Source organism: Hylobates moloch, unplaced genomic scaffold (genome assembly GCF_009828535.3).
Source record: "Hylobates moloch isolate HMO894 unplaced genomic scaffold, HMol_V3 SCAFFOLD_5, whole genome shotgun sequence".
In the NCBI taxonomy this organism is placed as follows: domain Eukaryota; kingdom Metazoa; phylum Chordata; class Mammalia; order Primates; family Hylobatidae; genus Hylobates; species Hylobates moloch.
This window is the reverse complement of record NW_026652280.1, coordinates 105,409,420-105,434,844: the sequence shown is the minus strand read 5'-3', so window position 1 is coordinate 105,434,844 and position 25,425 is coordinate 105,409,420. Positions and strand designations below refer to the sequence as shown.

The 25,425-nt window shown below is 41.8% G+C and overlaps 2 protein-coding genes across 4 annotated transcripts; one reads left to right on the top strand and one right to left on the bottom strand.

The window, feature by feature from the left end:
• Nucleotides 1-1,998: 1,998 nt before the first annotated feature.
• On the top strand, nt 1,999-19,871 carry FCGR1A (Fc gamma receptor Ia). 3 transcript variants are annotated; one of them, XR_009213635.1, is made up of 8 exons: nt 2,023-2,104; nt 2,499-2,519; nt 3,331-3,585; nt 7,695-7,946; nt 9,371-9,655; nt 10,549-10,939; nt 16,749-16,794; nt 19,120-19,871. XR_009213635.1 is itself a non-coding variant. In XM_032154840.2 (6 exons), exons 1-6 carry the CDS (start codon nt 2,074-2,076, stop codon nt 10,824-10,826), a joined length of 1,125 nt encoding a protein of 374 aa, XP_032010731.1. In that variant the 5' UTR covers nt 1,999-2,073; the 3' UTR covers nt 10,827-10,984. The 3 variants fall into 3 exon arrangements, 2 of the variants coding, with proteins under 2 accessions (XP_032010731.1, XP_032010732.1); XM_032154840.2 differs by lacking the exons at nt 16,749-16,794; nt 19,120-19,871 and having other exon boundaries at nt 1,999-2,104; nt 3,328-3,585; nt 10,549-10,984; XM_032154841.2 differs by lacking the exons at nt 16,749-16,794; nt 19,120-19,871 and having other exon boundaries at nt 10,549-10,984.
• LOC116467933 (uncharacterized) lies at nt 11,845-20,549 on the bottom strand. The gene is made up of 3 exons (XM_032151550.2): nt 20,412-20,549; nt 12,723-12,771; nt 11,845-12,632 (listed from the first exon to the last, which is right to left on the bottom strand). The coding sequence occupies exons 1-3, from the start codon at nt 20,547-20,549 to the stop codon at nt 11,845-11,847; spliced, it is 975 nt and encodes a 324-aa protein (XP_032007441.1).
• Between the last annotated feature and the right edge of the window lie 4,876 nt (nt 20,550-25,425).

Genomic DNA, 25,425 nt, shown 5'->3' with positions numbered 1-25,425 from the left:
CTCAACATTTGGAAACAACAACACTTATTAGAAAGAAAGTATTTTATCCTTCCAGGCTATAGATCTTACATTCCTCTTACACAACAATCCTAATTCCCTCATGTTATCCTGATCAATGAAATGATTTCACTTATTTTTCAAAGAAGTAGCTATTTTACTACAAAGCAGTAATTGCAAGGCATGGGGTGGGCACTGTTATACTCCATCAGTGAGTATGTAAAGGAAATCAAACTGTCTGATTTTGAATCCTGCTTCTACTTTTTACAACCTTGGACAAATTACTGATTTCCTCTTTCACTAGGTTTATCAATTGTAAAATGGAGATACTAGTGTCTACTCATAGATTATTGTGAGGCTTAAATAAGAAAATATGTATCAAGCATATTTGTCTGGCATGTAATAAGCACTCTAAAATTTATGGAGTGATGAGGATAATGATCATAGACAATCTGATAGCATCTTATCCAAAGGAAAAAATGTGCATTTCCTTTGAGTAAGCACTACTGATGCTAGGAATGTGTCCTAAGGAAACAATAAGTCGAATGTTTAAAGGTAGTCACAAGACTATTTATGGCAGTAAGCAGTCTCTTTTACTGGTCATACAGTAAAAAATTAGAACTAACCTGCATGTTCATGAAGAGAAGTTGGTGAAATAAATTATGGTACATGCATACAGTAGGAAACTTTGGAGACAAAATAGTAAAATAGTTACAGATGTATGCTTTGAATATAAATTTTAACAAGCTGAGGCTTCTCTCGTCTCTTCAGAACACCCTGAGTTCTTCCCAGCCTTTCTTCCTTGCTTTTCATTTGTGTCAGTCAGCTCTTGCTCGTATAGCAATCTTAAAATCTCAGTGGCATATAATGGTAAGCATTTAGTTCTCACTTACAAGTTTGCAGGGCAGGTGAGGCAGCTGTGCCTCAAGCCACAATGTCTAGGACAGCTCTGTTTCGCACTGTGGCTGACTAGCTAAAAAATGTTCTTGTCTCAGCAATCACAGGAGAACAAGAGGGTGAGAGATAATGTGTGAAGCTTCCTAAGTGCTAAGTTTGAAATTAGCACCGTGTCATTTCCATTCACATTTCGCTGGCCAATGAAAGTCTCCTGATGAGCCACAGTCAAGAGTCAGAGACGTACCCTCATGAGGCTGTGGAGAGAGTGTAGATTCAGGGAGTGGTGAGAAACTGGGGCCAGTACACCAATCTACAGCATGACTTGTCATCATTTTTCATTCTCTGCTAGTAAGATTGCCAAAGTCTCTCTGCACTCATTGAATTCATCCTAGTTTCCATTTAGCTCTCTTTCTCCCTTACCATAATACCTAAAAAATTTTTTATAGGGTTACGACTCTGTCTCAGGAGCCACCTCAGTTTGGTGGCAAAGAGCTCCCCACTTGTACTCTGAAACTCTTTTCTTGAAGATATTGCTATCCATGTGCATAAGTTATTTTTCTTCTCCATAACATCCACATTAAATATTTAATTTCCTTGGATTTAGCCAAAATAAACACTCCAAATTCATGATGTCTTTCAGGAAGAGAGTTTGTTTTCTTTTTTAACCAAAATGGGAGATTGATCCTGTCTGTGTCCCCTAGAGGAGCAGAGGCTGGTTTGTATTAGGGCAGCTCTCGTAGATGAGTAACTTTTCCCATGGCCTCATAGAGGCTGATATAGAAACTTCTGGATTCAAATGATTGTTTGGAGGCATTAGCCAGGCATTGAACCAATTATAAAGAGTGAGGTTTTGCCCTATTCTAACCCTAAGAAACAGAAACGGTAGAGGGAAAAATAGAATAGAATGTCAATACAACTTTAGCATTTTCCCTGGATTCTGAGAGTTCATAACCTCAAAATCAGAGCTTCAAACTGGGAGAGATGGGCTAAGAGGTATGAGCATGGGGAAAGCACGTTTCAAGAATTCAAGATGTATTTCCCAGAAAAGGAACATGATGAAAACGGTCAGAAAAGGCAATTTCCTTCCTCTTTTCTAATTCGGCTCTGGAGCCCCCAGCAGAACCTCTTCAATATCTTGCATGTTACAGATTTCACTGCTCCCACCAGCTTGGAGACAACATGTGGTTCTTGACAGTTCTGCACCTTTGGGGTAAGTTGGACTCAGAGGGGACGGTTAGAAGAGTACAGGCTATGGCTGTGGGGAGTCAAGAGTTTTGTCTTCCTGTGGTAACTCTGGGTAGAACTCATGAGTATGAAGCAACTTGTATCTGTGCTTCCATGGTTTATTAGAGCTTATTTTATGAAAAGGATGGGAAGGGGGGCCCTGAGGTAGCATTAAGCCTGGACACACCACAGTGAAGTTTCCTTGATAACCACCTGTAGCTTGTTCAGTTCTGTTAGTATTGGATTTTGAGAAAGAGAAATAGAAACTCAAGAGGTCCGAGTTTATCCCTCAGAGTCTACATTAATTCTGTCTCCCCAATTCTCTCTTCCTCATTATTTCCCTGGACCAACTGATATCTTTATTCTCTGATCTCTTGCAGTTCCAGTTGATGGGCAAGTGGGTGAGTGATCTCTAACTCAGCTTCTCCTCCTATGCCAATTTCCTACTTCCAAAGGATGGGTCCTATTAACCTGAAGAAGAGCATATAGGGAAAGCAGAGAAAGAAGAAAGATTTATAAATTATGTAAAATCTCCCATATTCAGAGCATGATTTTCATAAAAACTATGATTTGTAAGCTTTCTTTCTAAAGTTTTCTGAATGAGCTCTTTCCTCTGAACGAAACGCCTGAATGTATATATAACAGCAAGAAAGGGCCAGAATTGCACAAACACTGAAGTAGTCTGCTGACACTGAAGTAGTCTGCTGGGTTTCCCAACATCCCCTAAACCAGTCCCCTTTACAAGAAAGCAGAGTGGGTTTTTTCTCCTCAGAAAGAGCCAGGCAAATACTGAAGGCTTCAAAGAGAGGAGTTTGAACCTCCATTTCCAATGTACAAGCTGCTGAAGCCCTGCAATGTACTCTCAGAGACAGTATACCTCAGAGGATAAGGAAAACAGCTCTGCTCGGCTTGCCCAAGTCTAAAACCCTGCTTCATTGCTCCCAACAGAAAAACCTACATCAGTAATTTAATCCTCAGGAGCCCCAGATTCCCAACACCCAGATGAGGATTTAATAACATGAACAGAGGTCTCTGCAGCAGGAGGACACTCTTAAAGGCTGGCTTTTGTAGGTTTCCACTTGCCTATTTTTCAAATAAATCTAAATATGTATTTTTCCCTTGTGCTATCCACAAAAGCCTTACCAGTTGCTCAGAGCCCTCCCCCTTACTCCACTTGATCTTTTTCTTTTTCTTCTTGTAATCTCCAAGTAGATACCACAAAGGCAGTGATCACTTTGCAGCCTCCATGGGTCAGCGTGTTCCAAGAGGAAACCGTAACCTTACAGTGTGAGGTTTTCCATCCGCCTGGGAGCAGCTCTACACAGTGGTTACTCAATGGCACAGCCACTCAGACCTCGACCCCCAGCTACAGAATCACCTCTGCCAGTGTCAATGACAGTGGTGAATACAGGTGCCAGAGAGGTCTCTCAGGGCAAAGTGACCCCATACAGCTGGAAATCCACAGAGGTAATTATGACTTGGACCAGGAGGGCCAGAAACCACAAGGTCTTCCTCTGCATTCTCTCCTTTCTGGATGCCAGATGTGTGTGTGTCGATTTATCTGGGTGCAGGTCTCAGCACTAGGTACCTACCAGGTGAAACTAAGTCAGTATACTCAAAACATCACAGCAGGGTCCTTAAACTGTGTACCAACAGTACCTCAGCTGGGCCAGCTGTAAGTAGGATGTCTAGAGTAAGATTTAGGCCCTAAGATTGTATCATTATTCCAAATGTATGCCTGCACATAGTAAATAATAATAATTCAAACAAATGAGCAATAATGAACAATGAAATATCTTCCTCCCACCCAAAACCCTAGATCTGCAGTCACCTTCCACAGAAACAAAACTGCCAATATATATATACATATTATGCATATATATGTATATATTAGCATTATTATATATAAACTATATATATGTATATATACACACACATATGTATAGTTTTAAAGCTGTGATTGGTAGAACACTTTCTAAGTATTGTACTATATCTTACTTTTATCACTTAAAATACCTCGAAGTTCTGTTTATATTAATAGAAATCTACTTTAAAATGTCTGCTGCACAGCCATACCAGAATTAATGTAACCATTCTGCCTATTAGCAAATTTATAAGATGTTTCCACTCTTTTGATTTTACAAGCATTGCTGCAATAATCATCTTTATTCATACATTCCTGGGGCACATTTCATAGTATATCTTTAAGATAATATTCTGGACATGGAATTATTGTCATATTTTAATAAATGGAAGCAGAAAAGCCCACCACCCACTTAAACCTGTAAGGAGTTTCTATTCATCAAGAGATGGAGACTGCAGTATTCTTCAGGGAAAAATGCTTCGTTCAGTATGCAAGACAAAATAACCAAATGTATTATTTAGTTATTCAGAAGTGATGAGTTTAAACTTCTTTAAAAATGAGAATGCGAAAGTTAATCCACACTGGAGGCAAAATTACCTTTACGCAGACATGGTTGCTGTTAGAAGAAATGCGTTTTAGCCAAGAAAATGTTGAGAATGTCTGAGGGAAGGCTTGATGTTCCTCGTGTGTCCCTTAGGTCTCTGTAAATAAGTTCTTAGGATGGAGAGGTGAGGGAAGCTGACAGAGCTGTTTCCTTTTTTTTTTTTTTTTTTTTTTTTGAGACAGAGTCTCACTCCGTCACCCAGGCTGGAATGCAGTGGTGTGATCTTGGCTCACTGCAACCTCTGACAGAGCTGTTTCAACAAGACACTCTGGGTAATTCAAGCAGAAGTGTTTCATGGTTCAAGTGACAACAAAAGCACTAGGGCTGGGAAGAGGACATTTTCTTTACCTCTACACAGACTCTAGGACACCCAGCATCAGTGACTTACTGAGAATCATATCTTCTTTACACTACATTTTAATGTGAATTTTCATTGAAATATAACTTATGTACAACAAGCCATAAATGTATGCCGCAGTAAATTTTTGCAAAGTAAACAGCATCCAGATCTATTTTAGACATTTCCAGCACCTCAGAAACTCCTTCTTGCCCATTTCTAGTCCACCCCTGACACTGACTTCCAGCACCATAGGTTTTTTGCCTATTTTTGAACTTCATATAAAGGGCTACAGTATGGGACAGGATGTACTCTTTTGTGTCTGGTTTATTTTTCTCAACATTGTGATTGTGAACTGTATACATGTTGTAAATTGAAGTTCATTTGTCCTTATTACTGTATATTTCATATTTTCCCATTCTGCTGAGGGAGTCAGGTTGTTTCTGATTTTGACCTCTTACAAATAGTAATGCTGTGGATATTTTTTTTTACATGTTTCAAATATTTTCTACCATTACTAATGTTTGACAGTTTCTGATGGAGGTATGTTGCAATTTCCCATTCTTTTGGATATACAAATGCAAATTAAGCATTTCCCTAATGACTATGATATTGACCATTTTTCACATGTTTATTACCTATTTGGGTTTCCTTTTTTGTAAGGTCGTTTTGACAATTTTTCTATTGTCTGTCTTTTTCTTACTGACTTATAGGAGTTATTTATATATTCTGGATATAAGTCCTTTTTCAAGTGTCTTAAATATCTTCTCCCACCCTGTGGCTTTTCTTTTCACTATAATATTAAAGTTTTGTTTGTTTTCAATGAACGAGACTTGTTAATTGTACTACAGTACAATACACCAACATTTTTGGTTGGTGCTGTCTATGCCCTATTTTAAAATGTTTTGCCAGTCAGCCATGGGGAATTCAATTGCAGCTCACTGACTCTTAGTCATTTCAATTTAATCAGCATATGCTAAGACCAAGAAAACGCAGCTGGTTGGTGGACCCGAGTCCTAATCATATGGCTGACACCAAAGTCATGAAGGTAGGGGAATGATTGTTGAGTAGGAAATTAGTAATGTCTGCTAAAAGCTGCATCTCGTGAGTTTTGATATATAATACTCCCATTACCATTTAAGTTTAAAAATTCATAAATTTCCATTATACATTATTTTATTCATGAATTACTTAGATGTTTTTTGGAGGGTAGTTTTTTGTTATTGATTTCTAATGTTATAGCACTTTGGTTAGAATTTGTGTTAAATATGGTATCAGTTCATTAGTATTTGTTGAAAATTGCTTTGTGGCCTAGTTCACACTTAATTTTTCTAACATTGCATGTGTGTTTGAAAAGCATATGAATTTTCTTTCTAAAATAGAGTATCCACAAAATCAAGCCTATTAATTGTTTCATTCAAATATTTTCTACCATTACTAGTGTTTGACAGTTTCTGATGGAGATGTGACAGCATTTCCCACTCTTTTGGATATATAAAGCAAAGATGGCAGTGTTTGGGCAGTGCAGTCTTTTAGCACCTCCTGGCTGTGGGTGGGAATAAGGGAGGGAAGAGAATTAATTCTATTTGGAAGCATTATATCAGTATCCATGACTGTAAAATTCATGCTACGTATAGCATAGAAACACCTGCCTTCCATTCTTAGATAAGTTCTGGAGGGGGAAAAGGCACTATTGTCTCTTTTCCTCATTAGTTGCCTGAGAACCCCATTTTTACTTAGCCAAACCAACTGCCTCTGGAGAAAAGAAAAGTAGTTGAAGCATTTTTGGTTATGTGTAGAGGTGTATGTCGAAAGGAAGAACCCATTGACTTGGAGCTTGTTTTGCTAGTGATATCACTGATCTTACACAGGTGAGTATTCATATCAATGTAGTAGGATGTTTATATCTGGATGTTTGCCCTTCTGTGTGTTTGTCTTAGGATGTGTGGTCCTATTAACAAATTTGTCAAGAGTTGGAGTGTATTTGTTTTCTATTGCTGTGTAACAAATTTAGCAACAACATACATTTAAGATCTTCCAGTGTCCATGGGTCAGGACTTCCATCACAGCTTAGCTGAGTGCTCTGCTGAGAGTCTTCCAAGGCTGCAGTTAGGGTGTTGACTTTGCTGTGTTTCTTTTTGTAGCTTTTCCAGGTTCACAAGGTCACTGGCAGAATTCAGTTCTTTGTGGTTGTAGGACTGAGGTTCCTGCTTTCTTGCTGCCCATCAGTAGGGGGCCACTCTCAGCTCCTAGAGGACCTTGCCTTGTGGCGCTCTCGTAGGCCCTCTCCTGGCATGGCAGCTTACCTCTTCAAGTTCAGGAGGAGACTTTCTCCATCCAGACTGCTAAGATAGTGTCTTACATAATGTAGCAATCCCAAGAGTGACATTTCATCACCCTTGTCATATTCTGTTGGCTAGAAGCAAGTCATAGGTTCCACCCACACTCAAGGGGATTATACAAGGGAGTGAATCACTGGGATCATTTTAGAATTCTGCCTACCATGCTGTATGAACTGTTTTTGTTTCAACCAACTTCTGAGATCTGGAAAGGGAACATAAGAAAGGGTTGTGTACGCAGTTGCCAGTAAAGATTGCTTTTCTTTCCACCAAAGCTAAAGATATTTGAGGGACTGCATATAGGCCTGAGATTTAGCACAGCTCTGAGGCTGGATGATGCAAGGAGAAAAAATAGGAAGCCCACAGGGCCAAGATTGGGCCTCCTTGTACCTCCTCCACTGTATACATACATTTTGGGTTCATATTTTTCAGGCTGGCTACTACTGCAGGTCTCCAGCAGAGTCTTCACGGAAGGAGAACCTCTGGCCTTGAGGTGTCATGCATGGAAGGATAAGCTGGTGTACAATGTGCTTTACTATCGAAATGGCAAAGCCTTTAAGTTTTTCCACTGGAATTCTAACCTCACCATTCTGAAAACCAACATAAGTCACAATGGCACCTACCATTGCTCAGGCATGGGAAAGCATCGCTACACATCAGCAGGAGTATCTGTCACTGTGAAAGGTATTGTATCAGAATAGTCATAGAACTGATAGTCCCTCCCCCTGAGGGAATATCATAAATATTCTAAACTCCTCACTTTAATTTACAAGTGAAGAAACTGGGCTCCAGAGAAGTAAACTGCATTACTAAAGGTCACACCATGACCAGTAGCTGGAACCAGAACTGAGGTCTCTGGGTCCCAGTCCAATACTCTTTCCAGTGTACGGCAACCCCCATCAATAATCACAGGAGCTAATGTCAATGTCAGGGCATAATGGTGATACATTTCATCCATCATTATTTTAGTTGCAAAGAATAGAGACTCACTCTAGGTAGCCAGGAGAGTTAGAAAATAATACTATGGAATCTCATGGAAGCGCCATAGAAAGAGAAACCTGGAAAACATGAGGAACGGGTTATACTGTCCATCTACCTCTCAGGGACAAAGCAGCCTCTGTGGTGCCACTTCTTCCTGAGCATCTGCAAGCTAAGCAGTTTGCATATGGCCTTGTCCTGACCCTTTCACGGCCCTTCCTCTTAATACAATCACTAGCAACCTTTCTCCTTCTGAGAAAAAAAAAAAGTTCACTCCTGTGGGAAAGAAATTATTGTCCCAGATTATCTTTTAAAGTCAGGAACAAAAATAATGAGTCACTGAAATGTGGCGGGCACCTGTAGTCTCAGCTACTCAGGAGGCTGAGGCAGGAGAATGGCATGAACCCGGGAGGCGGAGCTTGCAGTGAGCCGAGATAGCGCCACTGCACTCCAGCCTGGGCAACAGAGCAAGACTACGTCTCAAATAATAATAGTAATAATGATAATAAAGTCACTGAAATGGCAAGTGTGTGAGTCAGGGTTCACTCCTAGTTGACCACTGCCAAAAGGGCATGGTTATCGACCAGATGACATGGTCATTCAGGGAAGGATGGACCATGTAGAGCAGAGGTTCCCAACCCTGACTAGTCCGTGGCCTGTTAGGAACTGGGCTGCACAGCAGGAGGTGAGCTTCTTCAGGAGCCAGCATTACGGCCTGAGCTCCTCCTCCTGTCCAATCAGTGGTGACGTTAGATTCTCACAGAAACATGAACCCTATTGTGAATTGCACATGCCTGATGATCCGAGGTGGAACAGTTTCCTTCCGAAACCGTCCCCACCCCACCCCTGACTGCGGAGAAATTGCCTTCCACAAAATCCATCCCTAGTGCCAAAAAGGTTGGGGACCACTGGTATAGAGGTATCCTCAGTACGACTCAGCAAGCTGGCAACCCTAATTATGTCTATTAGGACACCCCAAGAATGGCTCTCTGCTGGAAGTAAAAAGTGTTAATGCCTTATGGATGCATTTTCTAGGGCCAGGTTTCCCAAGGGGGTAAAGGGCATGTCTTTTGTGAAAAGGACCTGGATGCTAAACAGGCAACCCTGTCCCCCATCAACTTTCTCCTTAGAGCTATTTCCAGCTCCAGTGCTGAATGCATCTGTGACATCCCCACTCCTGGAGGGAAATCTGGTCACCCTGAGCTGTGAAACAAAGTTGCTCCTGCAGAGGCCTGGTTTGCAGCTTTACTTCTCCTTCTACATGGGCAACAAGACCCTGCGAGGCAGGAACACATCCTCTGAATACCAAATACTAACTGCTAGAAGAGAAGACTCTGGGTTATACTGGTGCGAGGCCGCCACAGAAGACGGAAATGTCCTCAAGCGCAGCCCTGGGTTGGAGCTTCAAGTGCTTGGTGAGTGAGAATGATGGGAAGCCACTGGCACAGAAGAAGGGACTCCCTTATCTCCCATGGGACTGCGGTTTGTTCAAGGGTTTCATGGCCCAGACAGGAGGGGAAAGTCTCTTCAGGAAAAGCCCACAAGCAGGCCTTTCCATCTTTGATTCACAACATTACTCTTCTCCTTGCAAACTATTAAATTTCCTTTCCTTTCTTTTTCTTTTTCCTTTGCCTTTCCTTCCTCCATTTCTTTCCTTCATTTTCTCCTCTGTCCTTCTTTTCTTCTCCTTCTTTATTTTATTTTCCCCTCCCTCCCACTCTTCCCTCCACTCCATGACCCCCCCTTCTCTCTCTCTCTCTCCCTGCTTCCCTGCCTCCCTCCTCCTCACCAACAATCTCACCAACAATTTATCAAGTTCTTCCTATCTGTTGTCATAGGTCTGGGGATATAAAGACATTTGAGTATAGTTCTTGCTCACAAGGTGGATTCATCAGACGGTGATTTTGTAAACTGCAAATTACCACCTCCCCAAGTGTCTCTATTTAACTGAGGCAGAGGGATTGTGAGCTCTAGAACAAAGTCTCCTTGGGGGGAAAAAAGTTAATCTTCAACCCAAATTCATTTCAAGTATTAAATGGCACAGAGATACCAGTTGTCTCTGGAACTAAGGAGTAAGTCCACTGACAGGGCCCAGCAATTAAGCTCTTCCAAGGAGCCTGTCCCTGTCTATACACCATTTAGCCAGTTAGAGCTACTGCCAGTTCCTTCCTGCTCCCTGAAATGACGAGTGCCTCCTTGAGGACAGGCACATCAGGTCTCAGCCAACCTTCCCTTCCAAACATATAACTCAGCCAGACCCCTCTGGTCTCTAAATAGTATCTCTTCTCTTTGTCTTTTTCTGTTTCAGGCCTCCAGTTACCAACTCCCGTCTGGTTTCATGTCCTTTTCTATCTGGCAGTTGGAATAATGTTTTTAGTGAACACTCTTCTCTGGGTGACAATATGTAAAGAACTGAAAAGAAAGAAAGAGTGGAATTTAGAAATCTCTTTGGATTCTGGTCATGAGAAGAAGGTAATTTCCAGCCTTCAAGAAGACACACATTTAGAAGAAGTGCTGAAATGTCAGGAAGAAGAAGAACAGCTGCAGGAAGGGGTGCACCGGAAGGAGCCCCAGGGGGCCAAGTAGCAGCGGCTCAGTGGGTGGCCATCGATCTGGACCGTCCCCTGCCCACTTCCTCCCCGTGAGCACTGTGCACAAACATCCAAAAGTTCAACAACACCAGAACTGTTTGTCTCATGGCATGTAACTCTTAACGCAAATAAATGAACTGACTTCGACTGGGATACATTTGGAAATTTGGTCATCAAAGATGACTTGAAATGAGGCCTACTCTAAAGAAATCTTGAAAAACTTACAAGTCAAGTCTAGCCTGATAATCCTATTACATAGTTTGAAAAATAGTATTTTATTTCTCAGAACAAGGTAAAAAGGTGAGTGGGTGCATATGTACAGAAGATTAAGATAGAGAAACAGACAGAAAGAGACACACACACAGCCAGGAGTGGGTAGATTTCAGGGAGACAAGAGGGAATAGTATAGACGATAAGGAAGGAAATAGAACTTACAAATGACTCCTAAGGGACTGTGAGACTGAGAGGGCTCACGCCTCTGTGTTCAGGATACTTAGTTCATGGCTTTTCTCTTTGACTTTACTAAAAGAGAATGTCTCCATACGCGTTCTAGGCATCCAAGGGGTAACTCATGATGAGAAATGCATGTGTTATTCTTGTCCTCTCTTTTGAGGCTTTCTCATAACCCCTCTATTTCTAGAGACAACAGAAATGCTGCCAGTCCCAGGCCCCTGCCCTGTAGGAAGGCAGAATGTAACTGTTCTTTTTGTTTAACGATTAAGTCCAAACCTCCAAGTGCGGCACTGCAAAGAGACGCTTCAAGTGGGGAGAAGCGGCGATATCACAGAGTCCAGATCTTGCCTCCAGAGATTTGCTTTACCTTCCTGATTTTCTGGTTACTAACTAGCTTCAGGATACGCTGCTCTCACACTTGGGCTGTAGTTTGGAGACAAAATATTTTTCCTGCCACTCTGTAACATAGCTGAGATAAAAACTGAACTATGTAAATGACTCTACTAAAAGTTTAGGGAAAAAAAAAACAGGAGGAGTATGACACACATAGCAATTTGATTCTAGATTATTTGGTTTGATCCGTAAATGATGGGATGGGGCGTCGCGCTCCGAGCGTGTCCCGCGGCGGGCCGCTGGCGCCACACTGTGGCCGCATGTGCATATTGCAGCCTCCGCCCGCATCTGGGGGCCGCAGCCACCAGCGCCCGGGGACCCAGCTGCGGCGAAAGCTGTCGGGCGCCCGCTTCTCCGCAGCTCCGCACCCCCGCTAAAACCCAGTGAGAAATTATTTGCATTCCTGGAGCCTGCAGCGAGAAATGAGCTCTAGGAGTCGGTGGGCAGCAACGGCGGCAGGCGGATGGAAGAGAGCAAGAGGTCGCCGTTCGTGTCCGATTCGCCCGAGTCAAGGGGCGGCCCCCCAAAATCCCAACGTCATTGTTTCCTCGGGGCCGGCAGGTGTGAACCCCCGGCGGCGGGATGGAAGTTCGGTAGTCTGCGAGGGTACGCGGCCTCCCCAGGCGCGTAGCTGAGTCCCTCCAACCCTGCCCCGGGCCCGCCTGCTCTCGGGCCCCGGCGCGGCGCCACCTGGCGGCCGTCTGTGGAAGTTGCAGCTGCCGCCAAGCCCCGGGGCTGCTGCGGGCCTGAGGTGCGCCCGGCCGAGCCTCCGCGGAGAAGAGGACTGGTAGATCACAGGAAACCGGAGGATGGCGCTGGGCTCCCAGCAGGCGCCCCAGCTTCTTGGCTTGCCGCGAGAGCAGCCGGAGGCGGCGGCGGCAGGGAGGGAGCGGGTGGGCGGTGGGAGAGGCCGCCCGCTTCCCCGTCCAGTTCGGAGGACCTCCCAGCTGCTTCCCTCACCGTCAAAAGCAGGAAGGGAGCTGGCTCGGCGGGATCAGCAAGCCAGCGGGCAAGAAGGCTGCAGGCTCCGCAGGGGCCACCCCACATGGACTCGGGAACCGCCGAGCTTCACCCACAAGGGTCCACGGCCCATCCTATCACGGATGAAAAGATTACAGGACTGACAATGAGGCCCTGGAGGGATCTGATGCAGCTGGCGGGGAGAAGGGTGGGTCGGACTTTCGGGGGTGGTGGGGTGGAAGAACATCTTTCTTCTCTCTGGGACCTACCGAGGCTTCACCTGTGAGGGTCTTGGGCCCATCCTTCAATCCGAGAGCTTCCAAGCCAAATCACAGCTCCCCAGAGTGGACAGGTGGAGCAGATCCAGCATTAGGTTGGGAGGGTGGGTCGTTAGGGGTCGTTCCTCACCTTCCAGGCTGGGTATGGAGACCTCTAAATTCATTCTAGGACCACAAGAGCTTCTGTAAGGGTTCAGGCCCGTTTCAGAACACTCGGAGGTTCCTAGCCTGAGAAGTAATCCCCAAAGCAGACCAACCGGTTTGGGGTAAAACAGGAATAGTTGGGTCCATTCTGGATCTTTCCTAGCTAAATGCCTTCAGGATTTAGGAATATTTTCCTAGGAGGGCCAAGGATTAGCTAGACCTGCCCAACGATTCCAGCCCTGAGAACCAGACAGAATGGAGGTATAGCTGACAGCTGGCTGGGAGGGGGCTGACGGTCCTCACTGCCACCAGGCTTAGTTGGAGACAGAGTCTCCTGGGCTGTAGAGAGACAACAGTAGAAGCAAGGAGACCAGTTAGGAATCTAGGTGAGAGGCAGCGGCAGCCTGGACTAACATGGTAACAGTGGAGTTACTGAGAGTGGTCACATTTGGAAGATGTTTTGTAGGAAGTGTCAACAAAGTTTCTTATTGATTAGATGTAGGGAATGTGAGAAAGAGAAGGATGCCGGGGGAGGAAACACGTAGATTTTGGGCCAAAGCAATAAATATTCCATTGACAGAATTGAGAAAGCAAGTTGGTGGAGGAGGGGAACGGGGTAGCAAGAAGCAAATGTTTCGTATTGGGCATTTTAAGATTCCTATTTAAGTGTAACTGTTGTAAAAGCAATGGATATATGAAGAATCCTAGACTAGAGATACAAATTTGCCAATCATCATATAGATGTGGGGACTAGAAAGGACAATGTAAGGGGAAGTACAGATAGAAAAAGGTCTAAGGCTGAGCCATGAAATATGCCACATTTTAGAGGTTGTGTAGAAGAGGTGGTAGCAAAGGATACTGATAAGGAGTACCAGTGAGGTAGGAGGAAAAACAGAGGAAAACGCCTCAAGAAAGATCAACTATGTCAAATTCTCCTGAGAAAACTATTGGATTTGGAGTGGGACTGCACTAAATCTGTTGATCTTTTTGGGGCAGGGGCGGGAGGGAGAGAGTTAGGGAGGATTGGTATCATTCCAACACTGACTTTCCAATCCATGAACAAGGTATAACTCTCATTTATTTATGTCACTGTTAATGTCTCACAACAATATTATGATATTCTCTCTAGATGTGTTAGATGTATTCTTAGGTCCTTCATTTTTGTGTTATTGTAAATGGTATTGTTAGAATCTTCAGAAGTAATTATCGGCCAGGTGCGGTGGTTCATGTCTGTAATCCTAGCACTTTGGGAGGCCAAGGCAGGCAGACACTTGAGCCAAGTGTTGGAGACCAGCCTGGGCAACATGGCAAACCCCATCTCTACAAAAAATAGAAAAATTAGCCAGTGGCACACGCCTGTAGTCCCAGCTATTCAGGAGGCTGAGGTAGGAGGATCAATTGAGCCCAGGAGGCAGAGGCTGCAGTAAGCCAAGATCGCACCACTGCACTTCAGCCTGGGTGGCAGAGGGAAACCCTGTCTCAAAATAAATAAATAAATAAATAAATAAATAAATAAATAAATAAGTGATTATTACCAGTCTCACAGCTGAGGCAGAAACGTAAAACAAATAAATAATAATAAGTACTGCACTTATTCACTCCAAGAAAAGTAAAAGCTAAGGCCCAGAATGTGGCAAGGAAAGGGTTAAAAAGAAGAGAACAAGTTTTCCTCTGCCTAGCAAGCTTACTTCAAGGACAGTTATAAGATAATGCTGTCCGAATAGCCAAGGCCAAAGGAATAGGCTCCAGACACCCCTCCGTTCCAGAGCAAGGTTGAAGGAAAAAAAAGAGAAAGATTCTTTTACTGTTACTCTTTCCCCGGGCCTCTTAAGAATTATTATTTACAAATGTCTGTATTCAGCCAGTTTTTTTCTTTTGATGCAACTACAAGGTCACCAGCTATGCAAGGTCACAAGTTATGTTATGCTATAGATTACGTGACCTGTCACTGTATGATTAACTGCTTTTGTTTTGCGTCTGTAAGGCCGCTTATAAAAACCCCACTCTGTCTTTGTTCAGTGCTCAGCTTTTTAGATGCAAATCTGCTGAGCCGTGCGTACCTAAAATAAACAACAATCCTCCTGTTTTTCCATATTGGCCTCTCCTTTCCTCAGTTTACCACAACATAGCCATAATAGTATAAAAACTGAAAGACCCTAAGACACATATATATTAAGCTTGGCAACGGAAAGCAGGATGTCACACACACACAAAGCTAGTAATGTGAAAATCTGGTCTTGCCTAAGGTCTTTTAGGTACAGACTTCTTTGTTAATGCACATTGGCAGGAAAATGGGAACCAATAAAATTGCTTGCTGTCCTTCTCCCTTTATTCTTCACTTCTTGTTGTTTCTAAATGTGGGGTCAAAACTTCCATGAGGGTAAGAAGTTCAGTTTTCTGCCTTTCCCCTTCATCTCCCTATCACACTAGGTACATACTACTCCTTAACACTTAGAGGAGATAAAAAAAGAATAAATTGTGGAGAGGGAGCATATGTGAAAGTAAAAGATTCCCAGACATAATATGGGAGTTAATGTAGAAAGAAAATCTCTAAGGAAGACTAGAAATAATTGGGTTAGGGATTCTCAAGAAGTAAATTAAATTCCCCAAATGTGGTATTCTCTGCGAAGGTAATTTTGAAGAAGCAATGGCAGATATCCAGTGAAACAGCAGTCCTCTGGAGCCTGGCTGTGACTTCAAGGCCCTCTTGTTCTGGAAGGGCAGAAAAAGACTTTGAAGAGGAGAAATGAGCATTTATATAGGTTTATAAGTACCATCTTTATTTTAGAAAATAATCATTTTCTACCTTGAATTCTAGTTTATTGTGACCAAAGATTGTAAAATTTCAGTATATGGCTGAACTAAAATCTTGGTCCTGCACTTAAATAGCTCCTTGAATTGCAATTTCTTATCCCAATTATTTTATCCTTTCATTCCACTGTGAAATCTATATCATGGCACTTAATAGTCAACTTTATCATTTTAATTTACCAAATGCTTATTTACCTTTCATGGGTTATTTCATTTAGCCTTCATAGTATCTGTTGTCACTGCCTCACACTCAGTAGGTGGCTTTTAATACTATTCTATTACTTTGATCAATTTGTATAATATAAATATTCTCTCCTCAGTGTTTGGTAAAGCTGTCTGGGCTTGCTTTTGAGACAGTTTCATTGTGTCACCCAGGCTGGAGTGCAGTGGCACGATCTCAGCTCACTGCAACCTCTGCCTCCCAGGTTCAAGTGATTCTCCTGCCTCAGCCTCCCAAGTAGCTGGAATTATAAGCACACGCCACCACACCCGGCTAATTTTTGTATTTTTAGTAGAGACGAGGTTTCACCATCTTGGCTAGGCTGGTCTCAGACTCCTGACTTCAAGTGATCCACCCACCTTGCCCTCCCAAAGTGCTGGGATTATAGGCATGAGCTGCCGCACCCGGCCTTGGTGCTATTTTTAAGGATATGTATATCTGATTTTTTTTCTGTTTCTCTTATAGTTATTCTTTATTCAGGTATTTTACTTTTCTTAGCTCAACTTTGGTAATTTGTATGGAAGAGTCAACATTTTGTCTACATTTGCAAATATATATCAAAAATACACATCATTTTAATATCTTCTATATCTAATATTACTTATGTGCTTTTTCAATAGTAAGTTTACGGAAGGATTAACTCTTAAATTCTTTTCAGGGAACAGCCTTTGGTTTTATAAATTCCATTTTGGTGGAATAGGAAGGTATGATCTGTTTCATTGACTATGCTTTCATCTTACTTTATTCCCTCTACTTTCCACAGGTTTTTGTTGTGTTCCTTTATTGGCGTTTGAGTTAAAAACTTAATTCTCTCTGTTGCTCAGGCTGGAGTGCAGTGGCATGATCTCAACTCACTGTAACCTCCGCCTCCCAGGCTTAACGATCCTCCTGCCTCGGCCTCCCTAGCAGCTGGAACTATAGGTGTGCACCACAAAATCCAGCTCATTTTTGTATCTGTTGGAGACACAGGGTCCTGCCATGTTGTCCAGGCTGGTCTCCAATTCCAGAGGCAATAATTGGGATGCCAAGGCGATCTGCCTACCAATTATTTTCTCTTAAATGCATTTTAAAGCTACGAATTTTCTCCTGACTGCTTCATGTAGGTTTTAATATTATTTGCCATGAAATATATTTCATAGTGGAATGACAGATAATTGGGATAAGAAATGGCAATTCAAGGAGTTATTTAAATATAGGGCTAAGATTTGAATTCTAGCTTACTGGGACCAAAGCTTGTGAAGTCTCAGGGTATGGTTGAATTATAGTGCTCTTGTTATTTCTAAAGAGTGTGTAATTTTTATTCTGATATCCCCGTTAACCCATGTGCTTTTTCCTAAGAGTACAACTTAAGGAGGGCATGTTTGATTATTTTATTGTTTTATAATCAGTTAACTATGCCCTGGTCCTATATGGTTTCAGCTTTTCAGCACTTGTTGAGACTTAATTTGCCATCTCACTTATGGCCAATTTTTGTCAATATTCTATGTGAATTTGAAAATAATGTAACTTTCCTATTTTGAATATAAGATGGTATAGGCATAATTATAGTTATGATTAATCTTATTAACCACGTTCTTCAAATTCTCCATATCCTCAATAAGTTTCAGTCAACTAGATCTGTCAATTCCTAAGAAAGGTATATTAAACTTATCACTGTGATTATTGACTTATATGCACATATGTGTATGTATCCTTGTTAAATGCAAACAATTCATGGTCATTCCTTAATGGAGCACTACCTTTATGAATATGATATACCCTTCTAGTGCCATATATAAATGTATTTTTAAATTTTTTTTTTAAGAGACAGGAACTTGCTCTGTCACCCAGGCCAGAGTGCAAAGGTGCAATCATAGCTCACTGCAGCCTCGACCTCCTGGCTCAAGCAATCCTCCTGCTTCAGCCTAAGTAGCTGGGACTACACGTGCGTGTAACCACACCTGACTAATATTTTTACTTTTTGTAGACAGCGGTCTTGCTTTGTTGCCCAGGCTGATCTCGAACTCTTGGCTTCAAATGATCCTCCTGCCTCAGCTTCCCAAAGTGCCAGGATTACATGTGTGACCCACCATGTAAGCCCACATTTTTCTAACTTCTACAGTAATAATATCTATATCCTATTTATTTATAACATAAATCTTACTTAGCTTGTTTTACTACTCTTCACTCTTGCTTTCCCTACCTCCCTTCTACATCACCTGGAATGTGAATTCCAGATTTTTTTAATTTTCTAGAATCTAAATTCACTTTGTTTAGCAATATCTTTTACCAAATACATGACCACCTTTGCTTCCGTTATCTCACATCTTCCCTTATGATCTTTTTAAAATTATTGCTGGAATAGAATTCTGAAAAGTCACCCACACTTAAATGATAGTTTAATTGAATTCAAAATTATTTTCCCTAGATTTTAAAAAATAATGCTTCGTGTCTTCTTATATCCAGTGGAGCCCAAATGAGTTGGATGTAAATTTGGCTTCCATTTTTTCATAAGCATTTTCCCTGAATATGTTTAGAAATTTCTCTTTGTTCCCAAATTTTGTCACTGTGAATCTAGGTGAGGGTCCTTCTTATCCTGTATGCTCAGAATTTAATAGGACCTTGCAATCTAAGGATGTATATATGCATTTAGATCCTGTGAAATATCCTTTTATTCCTTTATTTTCTCATGACTGTGGTTGCATACTACACAATAGTAGGTTGTACACTACACATTGGCAAATCTTACTATTCAAATGACAGCCTCTGAAGTTGCGCAGTGCACAATCAGCAAATCTTATTTGGTAGATCTGTATTTTATTTCTTACATGTTCTCAATTCTCCCCTCCTCTTTAACTCCTCATCCTATTAGATGAGTTTGGGACATCTGGATCTATTTTTCATATCATTTAACTTTTCTTTCATCTCTGCATGCATCTTTTTATATGGCTTTGTGGAGGAATTTCTGGCTTATCTTGATCATCATGAGGAGGGAGAAACTCAAACTATGTGTTTCCTGTGCTTTCACACTACAACAATCAACACAGAAGACTGTAACCAAATGTGACGGGGGTGGGGGGGCGGGGGGGAGGGTCTCCACACAGCAAGCAAGCAATCAGTTCTGCAGTGGACACCAGCTGAGTGTACTCCAGTTGAATTTTTACACTATTTATCAGGAGATCCCACAGGTTGAGGGCTGAGTCTACCAGACTGCCCCCACTTCAAATGCCAGTTGCAAGTCTGGGCCTCCAGAACTTCTGACCAACTATTTCCAAGCTGGGGTTCCTATGGCTTCCTCCTTTGCATTGTATTAATTTGCTAGAGCAGCTCATGAAATTCAGAGAAACACTTGCATTTACTGGTTTATAACAAAAAATACAGATGAAAAGATGCATAAGGCAAAGTATGGGGGAAGGAGCATGCACCTCTGCTGGGTGCACCGCCCTTCAGGAACCTCTACATGTTCAGCTATCCAGAAGCTCTCCAAGCCCTGTCCTTTTGGGTCTTTATGGAGGCTCCATTACATAGGCATCACTGGTTAAACTATTGGCCATTGGTGATCGGCTTAACCTTCAGCCCCTCTCCCCTCCCCGGAAGTTGGAGGTGGGCTGAAAGCCCCAACTCTCTAATCCTCCCCTTGTTCTTTCTGGTCACCAGCCCCCATCCTGAAGCTACCTAGGGGGCTGCCAGACATCAGTCAACTCATTAATAAACAAAAAGACATCACTTTGGTGTTTCTAAGGATTTTAGGAGCTGTATGTCAGGAAATGGGGTTGAAGACCAAATATGTATTTCATAATAGCACAATCTTTCAGCTTATTTATTTTCTCTTGGCTTTATCTATCCTGTTCTGGATTTATCCCTTGTTGAATTTTTATGTCAATAACCAAATTTTAAATTTCCCAGATGTGGGAGCGCCCAGTTACTTGGTACATTTTCCTGCCTCCTTGAACCAAGTGACCACACTCACTGCTGGGGTCAAAGATGTCAGTCACCAGCCAGACATGGTGGTTCACATCTGTAATCCAGCACTTTGGGAGGCCAAGGTCGGTGGATCCCTTGAGCCCAGGAGCTTGAGACCAGCCTGAGCAAAATGGTGAAACCCCATCTCTACAAAAAATACAAAAATTAGCTGGTTGTGGTGGTACATGTCTGTGGTCCCAACTACTGGGGAGGCTGAGGTGGAAGGAGCTTGGGCCCAGGAGGTTGGGGCTGCAGTGGGCTGACATTGTGCCACTGCACTCCAGCGTGGGTAAGAGAGCGAGACCCAGTCTCTAGAAAATAAATAAAAAGACTTCGGTCACCAAGGTAAGGAAATGGGTGGATACTCCCACTGTGGTACCTGAACTGTCATCCTGTCAGCTGCCCCAAGACCAACTTTTGTCTCCTGGTTCCAAAACATGTGGATCATTTTTTTGGTCCACTCCTGTCTTCTGCAGAAGTCCTCCTTGGCACTCTTCGCTGTTACCCTATCTGCCATCTTTGTCAATTTTTTATCATTTCTAGGAATCTGGGGTGGAATATGAGAAGCAAGCAACATATCTTCAGTACACAATCTTGAATCAGTAGCTATTTTTCACCTGTGCATTAGAGACAGGAAACTTGCAGAGCACTTAACAGGACTTCCCTACGACCATCAACTGGTTATTCATTGTTTATTAGTAGGAAACATTAAGCAATTATCCTTCATAAAAACATTATGAAGTAAGCATTACTATATTCCCAGTTTTAAGATGAGAAAACACAGATTAAAAACACCCTAAAGAGCAGAGCCAGGTTACACTCCAGGTGGTCCATCTCAGGAGCCTGAACTCTTTACTAATACACTATACGATGGCATATCCGGATGATTTGGGGAACACATTATACTTCTACCCTGCCAGGAGGGCCAAATATATTTACTTTGTCATCTCTGTGCTATAAGGGGCCACATTTCTACCCATCAACTCAATCTACATTACTCAAGCATGCTTGTAATTCATGTTATTTCCTCATGCCAGGAAGAATAGTCACAGTTCTGTTTCGCTATGCTTTTATCTTTGAGACTCAAATTCCCCCCTCCCAACTATAAATTATTTGCACATACTAGTCTAGAAAGATTTAATATGCCACTTTCCCCTGCAAACACATCTCCACAATCATAAACACCATGAAATAAACTTCTCTTAGACAAATGAAAAAGTTTCTTACCTTTTTCTCCAGGCTAAGGATCAAAATTCAAGTTTTACTTGGTTAACTCTCCTGCTAATCTGAAAACTGTCTTCTTCTCTATAGATGCTTGCTGTTTCAGGGGGGCAGGCAGGAGTTATTTAAGAATAATTTCCATTACCTAATACCTTGATACTAATGTGAAAAAAATTATGAAAATCAGAGGTCACTTAAAAAGATCCACAAAAAATCTCCTACAAAGACACTTAAATAAGCAAAATCATCAAATTTTCATAATGTGACAGGGAGAAGATTGAAGAAACGAAAAAAAGCAATTATGTTCCTTTGCTGGAACTAATCCTATGGCTGAAATACATACAAGTTAATCAGCATACCTTTCTCCTGCTCATTATTCTACATATGTAATATGGGTCTTAAGTAAGTAAACACTCCAAACTAGATGAAATATAGTTCCAGAGAGAAATTATAAGTAGTTTAAGACTTAACCCTTTGTATTAGTCAGAGTTCTCCAGAGGGACAAAACTAATAGGGGAGACATATATCTATATCTATAGATAGAGATAGATGATAATAGATTAGATATAGATATACTAAAGGGAGTTTATTAAGGAGAATTGGCTCACATGATTACAAGGCAAAGTCCTACAGTGGGCCGTCTGCAAGCTGAGGAAGAAAGAAGCCAGTAGTGGTTCAGTCTGAGTCCAAAAGCCTCAAGAGTGGGGAAGCCCACAGTGGATCCTTCAGTCTGTGGCCGAAGGCCCAAAAGCCCCAGGCAAGCCACTGGTGTTAAGTCCAAGAGTCCAAAGGCCAAAGAACCCGGAGTCTGATGTCCAAAGGCAGGAGGAATGGATGGAAGCATCCAGCACAGGAGAGGGATGAAAGCCAGAAGACTCTGCAAGCCAGCTTAGCCCACCTTCTCTCTCCTGCTTTGTTCTAGCTACCCTGGCAGCCGACTGGATGGTGCCAACCCACACTGAGGGTGAGTCTTCCTCTCCTAGTCCACTGACTCAAATGTTAATCTCCTCTGGCAACACCCTCACAGACAAACCCAGAAACAATACTTAGCTATCTAGGCATCTTTTAATCCTATCAAGTTGACACCTAATATTAACCATCACACCCTGGGATTTAGAATTTTCTTAAGAACACTGAATGACCCTTGCCCAGGATCGTATCTGTGCTGTGTCTGAAGTCTGTTTTAGACTCCCTCCTGGCGTAAAGAATTTTCCTTCAATGCATTGAAAAATGATAATCCCACAAACTAGAAACCAAGACTTGTGCAAAATCAAAACATTGCAAAGGTGGGTGTGGGGAAATCAAGCTCTTAGCTTTAGGTATATTCTATTCCTAGGTGTTAAAAACACTAATATTAAAAAGTGATATGGATCTTCACCTACCCTCTGGTAATTTGCAGTTATTGCCCTTTGACCATGTAAAGCAACTGAGATCATTTGCTCCTGACTTCACGTCACTAATCTGTATCCTTCATTTTTTGCTCCAAGTGTTCCTTCTTCTGAGTGCCTAGTGCTGCTCCAGTACCTAGATATCTCTCTCTCTCCCTCTCTCTCTGTCTCAATATCCAATCAATCCCAAGCTGTATTACCTCTTTACCAACTTTGGGAAAGTGGACCAGTATCCAGGCTTGGATAAGCCAAGGAAAAATACTAAAGAACTGCTTAAAGCTCTAGTAGTTCTTCTACTTTGCTGTTTCTGGCTTTGGCCATCTAAAGCAAAGTTCCTTGGATTGGTTAACAGTGAGATACTCTCTAGATTCTTGTGTCTCTTTTTAGTAGGACCACCTAAGATGTATCATCCACTGTGTAATGAGTTCTTGACCAAAGAAAAGAAATCTTAAGGTCTTCGGACTCTGTCATCTTTCTTGTTTGCCACTCTTCGGACAGTAATTTGAAGAGAAAAAACCTTGTTTTCTTGTGAAAATTTTGGATGCTGAGTAGTTGACAAGAACAGTAACTTCAGCTAGAAAATGCTGGAAACAATTTAATAAGCAGAAATGATTAACTCCAAAATCATTGACATGACTCCACCAACCCCATTTTTAAATTTCTATTTAAACATTTCCCAAATTATTTGCACATTCTTATTTTGGCTGTAAGTCTTTTTTGCTCTACGCTAGCTAATAGTTTTCTAGATAATTTCTATTCCCTTGACTTGTTCTTATGTTAAATCCTCAAAATTAAGAGCTTTCAACTCAAAAATCAGAAATAGGAAAGAAGTGTTTAATGAAATGATTTCACTTTTTTCTGAAAGTATTGATGTAAAGTATTAAAAGCATCATCTGATAGAAAAAGAAGGTACTTGCCAAATGTTATATCGGCCTTTATAGAGCACTAGTAACAGACACTATAAAGTATTTTGTTTCTTAATTTATTATTTTCCTAATGGGCCACATAGCAGACACTGAAGGTTCTACATAACAAAGGTCCTACAAGTAAATTGTGAAAATCCCTTACTGGATGGTGTTTTTCAAATACAGAAGGTCTTATTTCCTTAATGCAAGATGCTTACGGAAGTCATTCTCAAGTCACTAGACATCTATTAAAGCACCACTTGCTGGAAAATGGAATGTGCTCTGGAAGTACAACGGTGCTCTTGCTAGCGCCTTCCTAACTATAACAATAATAAGAACAACACTGATCAAATATTTACTATGTTCCAGCCACTGTACTAAGTGTGTTGGGTACATTACCTCATCTAATCTTCATATCAAGCCTAGAAGATAGTTTCCATTATTTTTCCCACTTTACAGGGGAATAACTTGAGGATCAATTTGCTGTAAGGAAGTTTATTGATCACAAGTAAAGAAACTTTTCCAAGGTCATACAGTCCTTATGTGGGGAAGCTATACTCAAAGCTGATGTTCATTGCCACTACAGGCTAGTGCCTTCTCAGCAAGAACTACTCTTACAGTGCTAAGAGGAGAAATGGGCAAGGTAGTAAGAGCCAGAATATCTGTTGTTGATATTGCAGATACAGCTCTGAACTTAAGACCCTAAAAATGACCTCCAACCTCAGTTGCCTCTAAGATGCCTTCAGCATGATATGTGATCATGTGAGAGCCATGTTATGTGTATTCTTTTTACCACCTCTTCTGCATCCATCTGGAGATAGTTCTCTTTTCTGTTTTTTCTAGAGGAAAAAAACAGACAAAAAAACAGAGATCTTAGCAGAACCAAGGCAGATCAGATTATATTAGCCTTGAAAATGGTGACAGCAATCAGTGATACTGAACCTGAAATAATTTAAATAATTATCGGGGACTTACCAGAGCTAAGTTCGTGGACCACTGGGATTTCTCTTATTTGGGTCTCACAGTCTTCCATAAAGTGATGAGACTATAATTGTCCATCTTCAAAGGTTCCTTCTGTGACTCATGTATAATCCCTTGATGCTTTTAGGAGATTCCTGGCAGTTTGTCAATACTGCCCTTCATAATGCTTCTGAGTTAGCTTAGGTAAGGTCCTTAAATACCCAATGACTTATACCCTGAGGCTTCTAAACTGGTATGTGGACCTCGGTGGTTGCAACATCACCCAAATCCTCATTCTGTGTTGTGCTTGTCCCTACTTTAGAGGGCAAAAGATTTCAAACTCAATCATTTCTTGTTAAATTCAACTCTTGGAGCTCCACCTGTCATAAACACAATCCCATTTCCCACGTACTCAATTACTTCTGTTTCTCGAATCCATCATTCATCCCATAGATATTGAGTGCCTAATGTATTCCAGATATAGTTCTACATAATAGGGATAAAGCAGTGTATGAAACAAAGTACCTACCTTCATAGGACTCATTCTGAGGACGTAGGAGGGGAGACAAATGATATAATAACTTAGACTATATCTGAGTAATACAACAAATAAGTCTTTAAAAACAGTGGCTTGAATAAGATACAAGTTTATTTATCTTTCATGTAACAGTCCAGGGCTAACAGAGCAGTTCTGCCATCCTCATCACAGAGATTCTGCCTCTGGGTCCAAAGTAGTTGCCCCAATTCCTGCCATCACATATGCACCCCAGCCAGTGGAGACGGTAAGAGGGCAAGGGCAACACATACATATTCTTTTTTAGGGTACAAACTAGAAATAATACACACAACTTCCATTCACATCTCATTGGCCCCAAACTTGGAACAAACCCAGATGCAAGAGAAGCTGGTAAATTAGCCT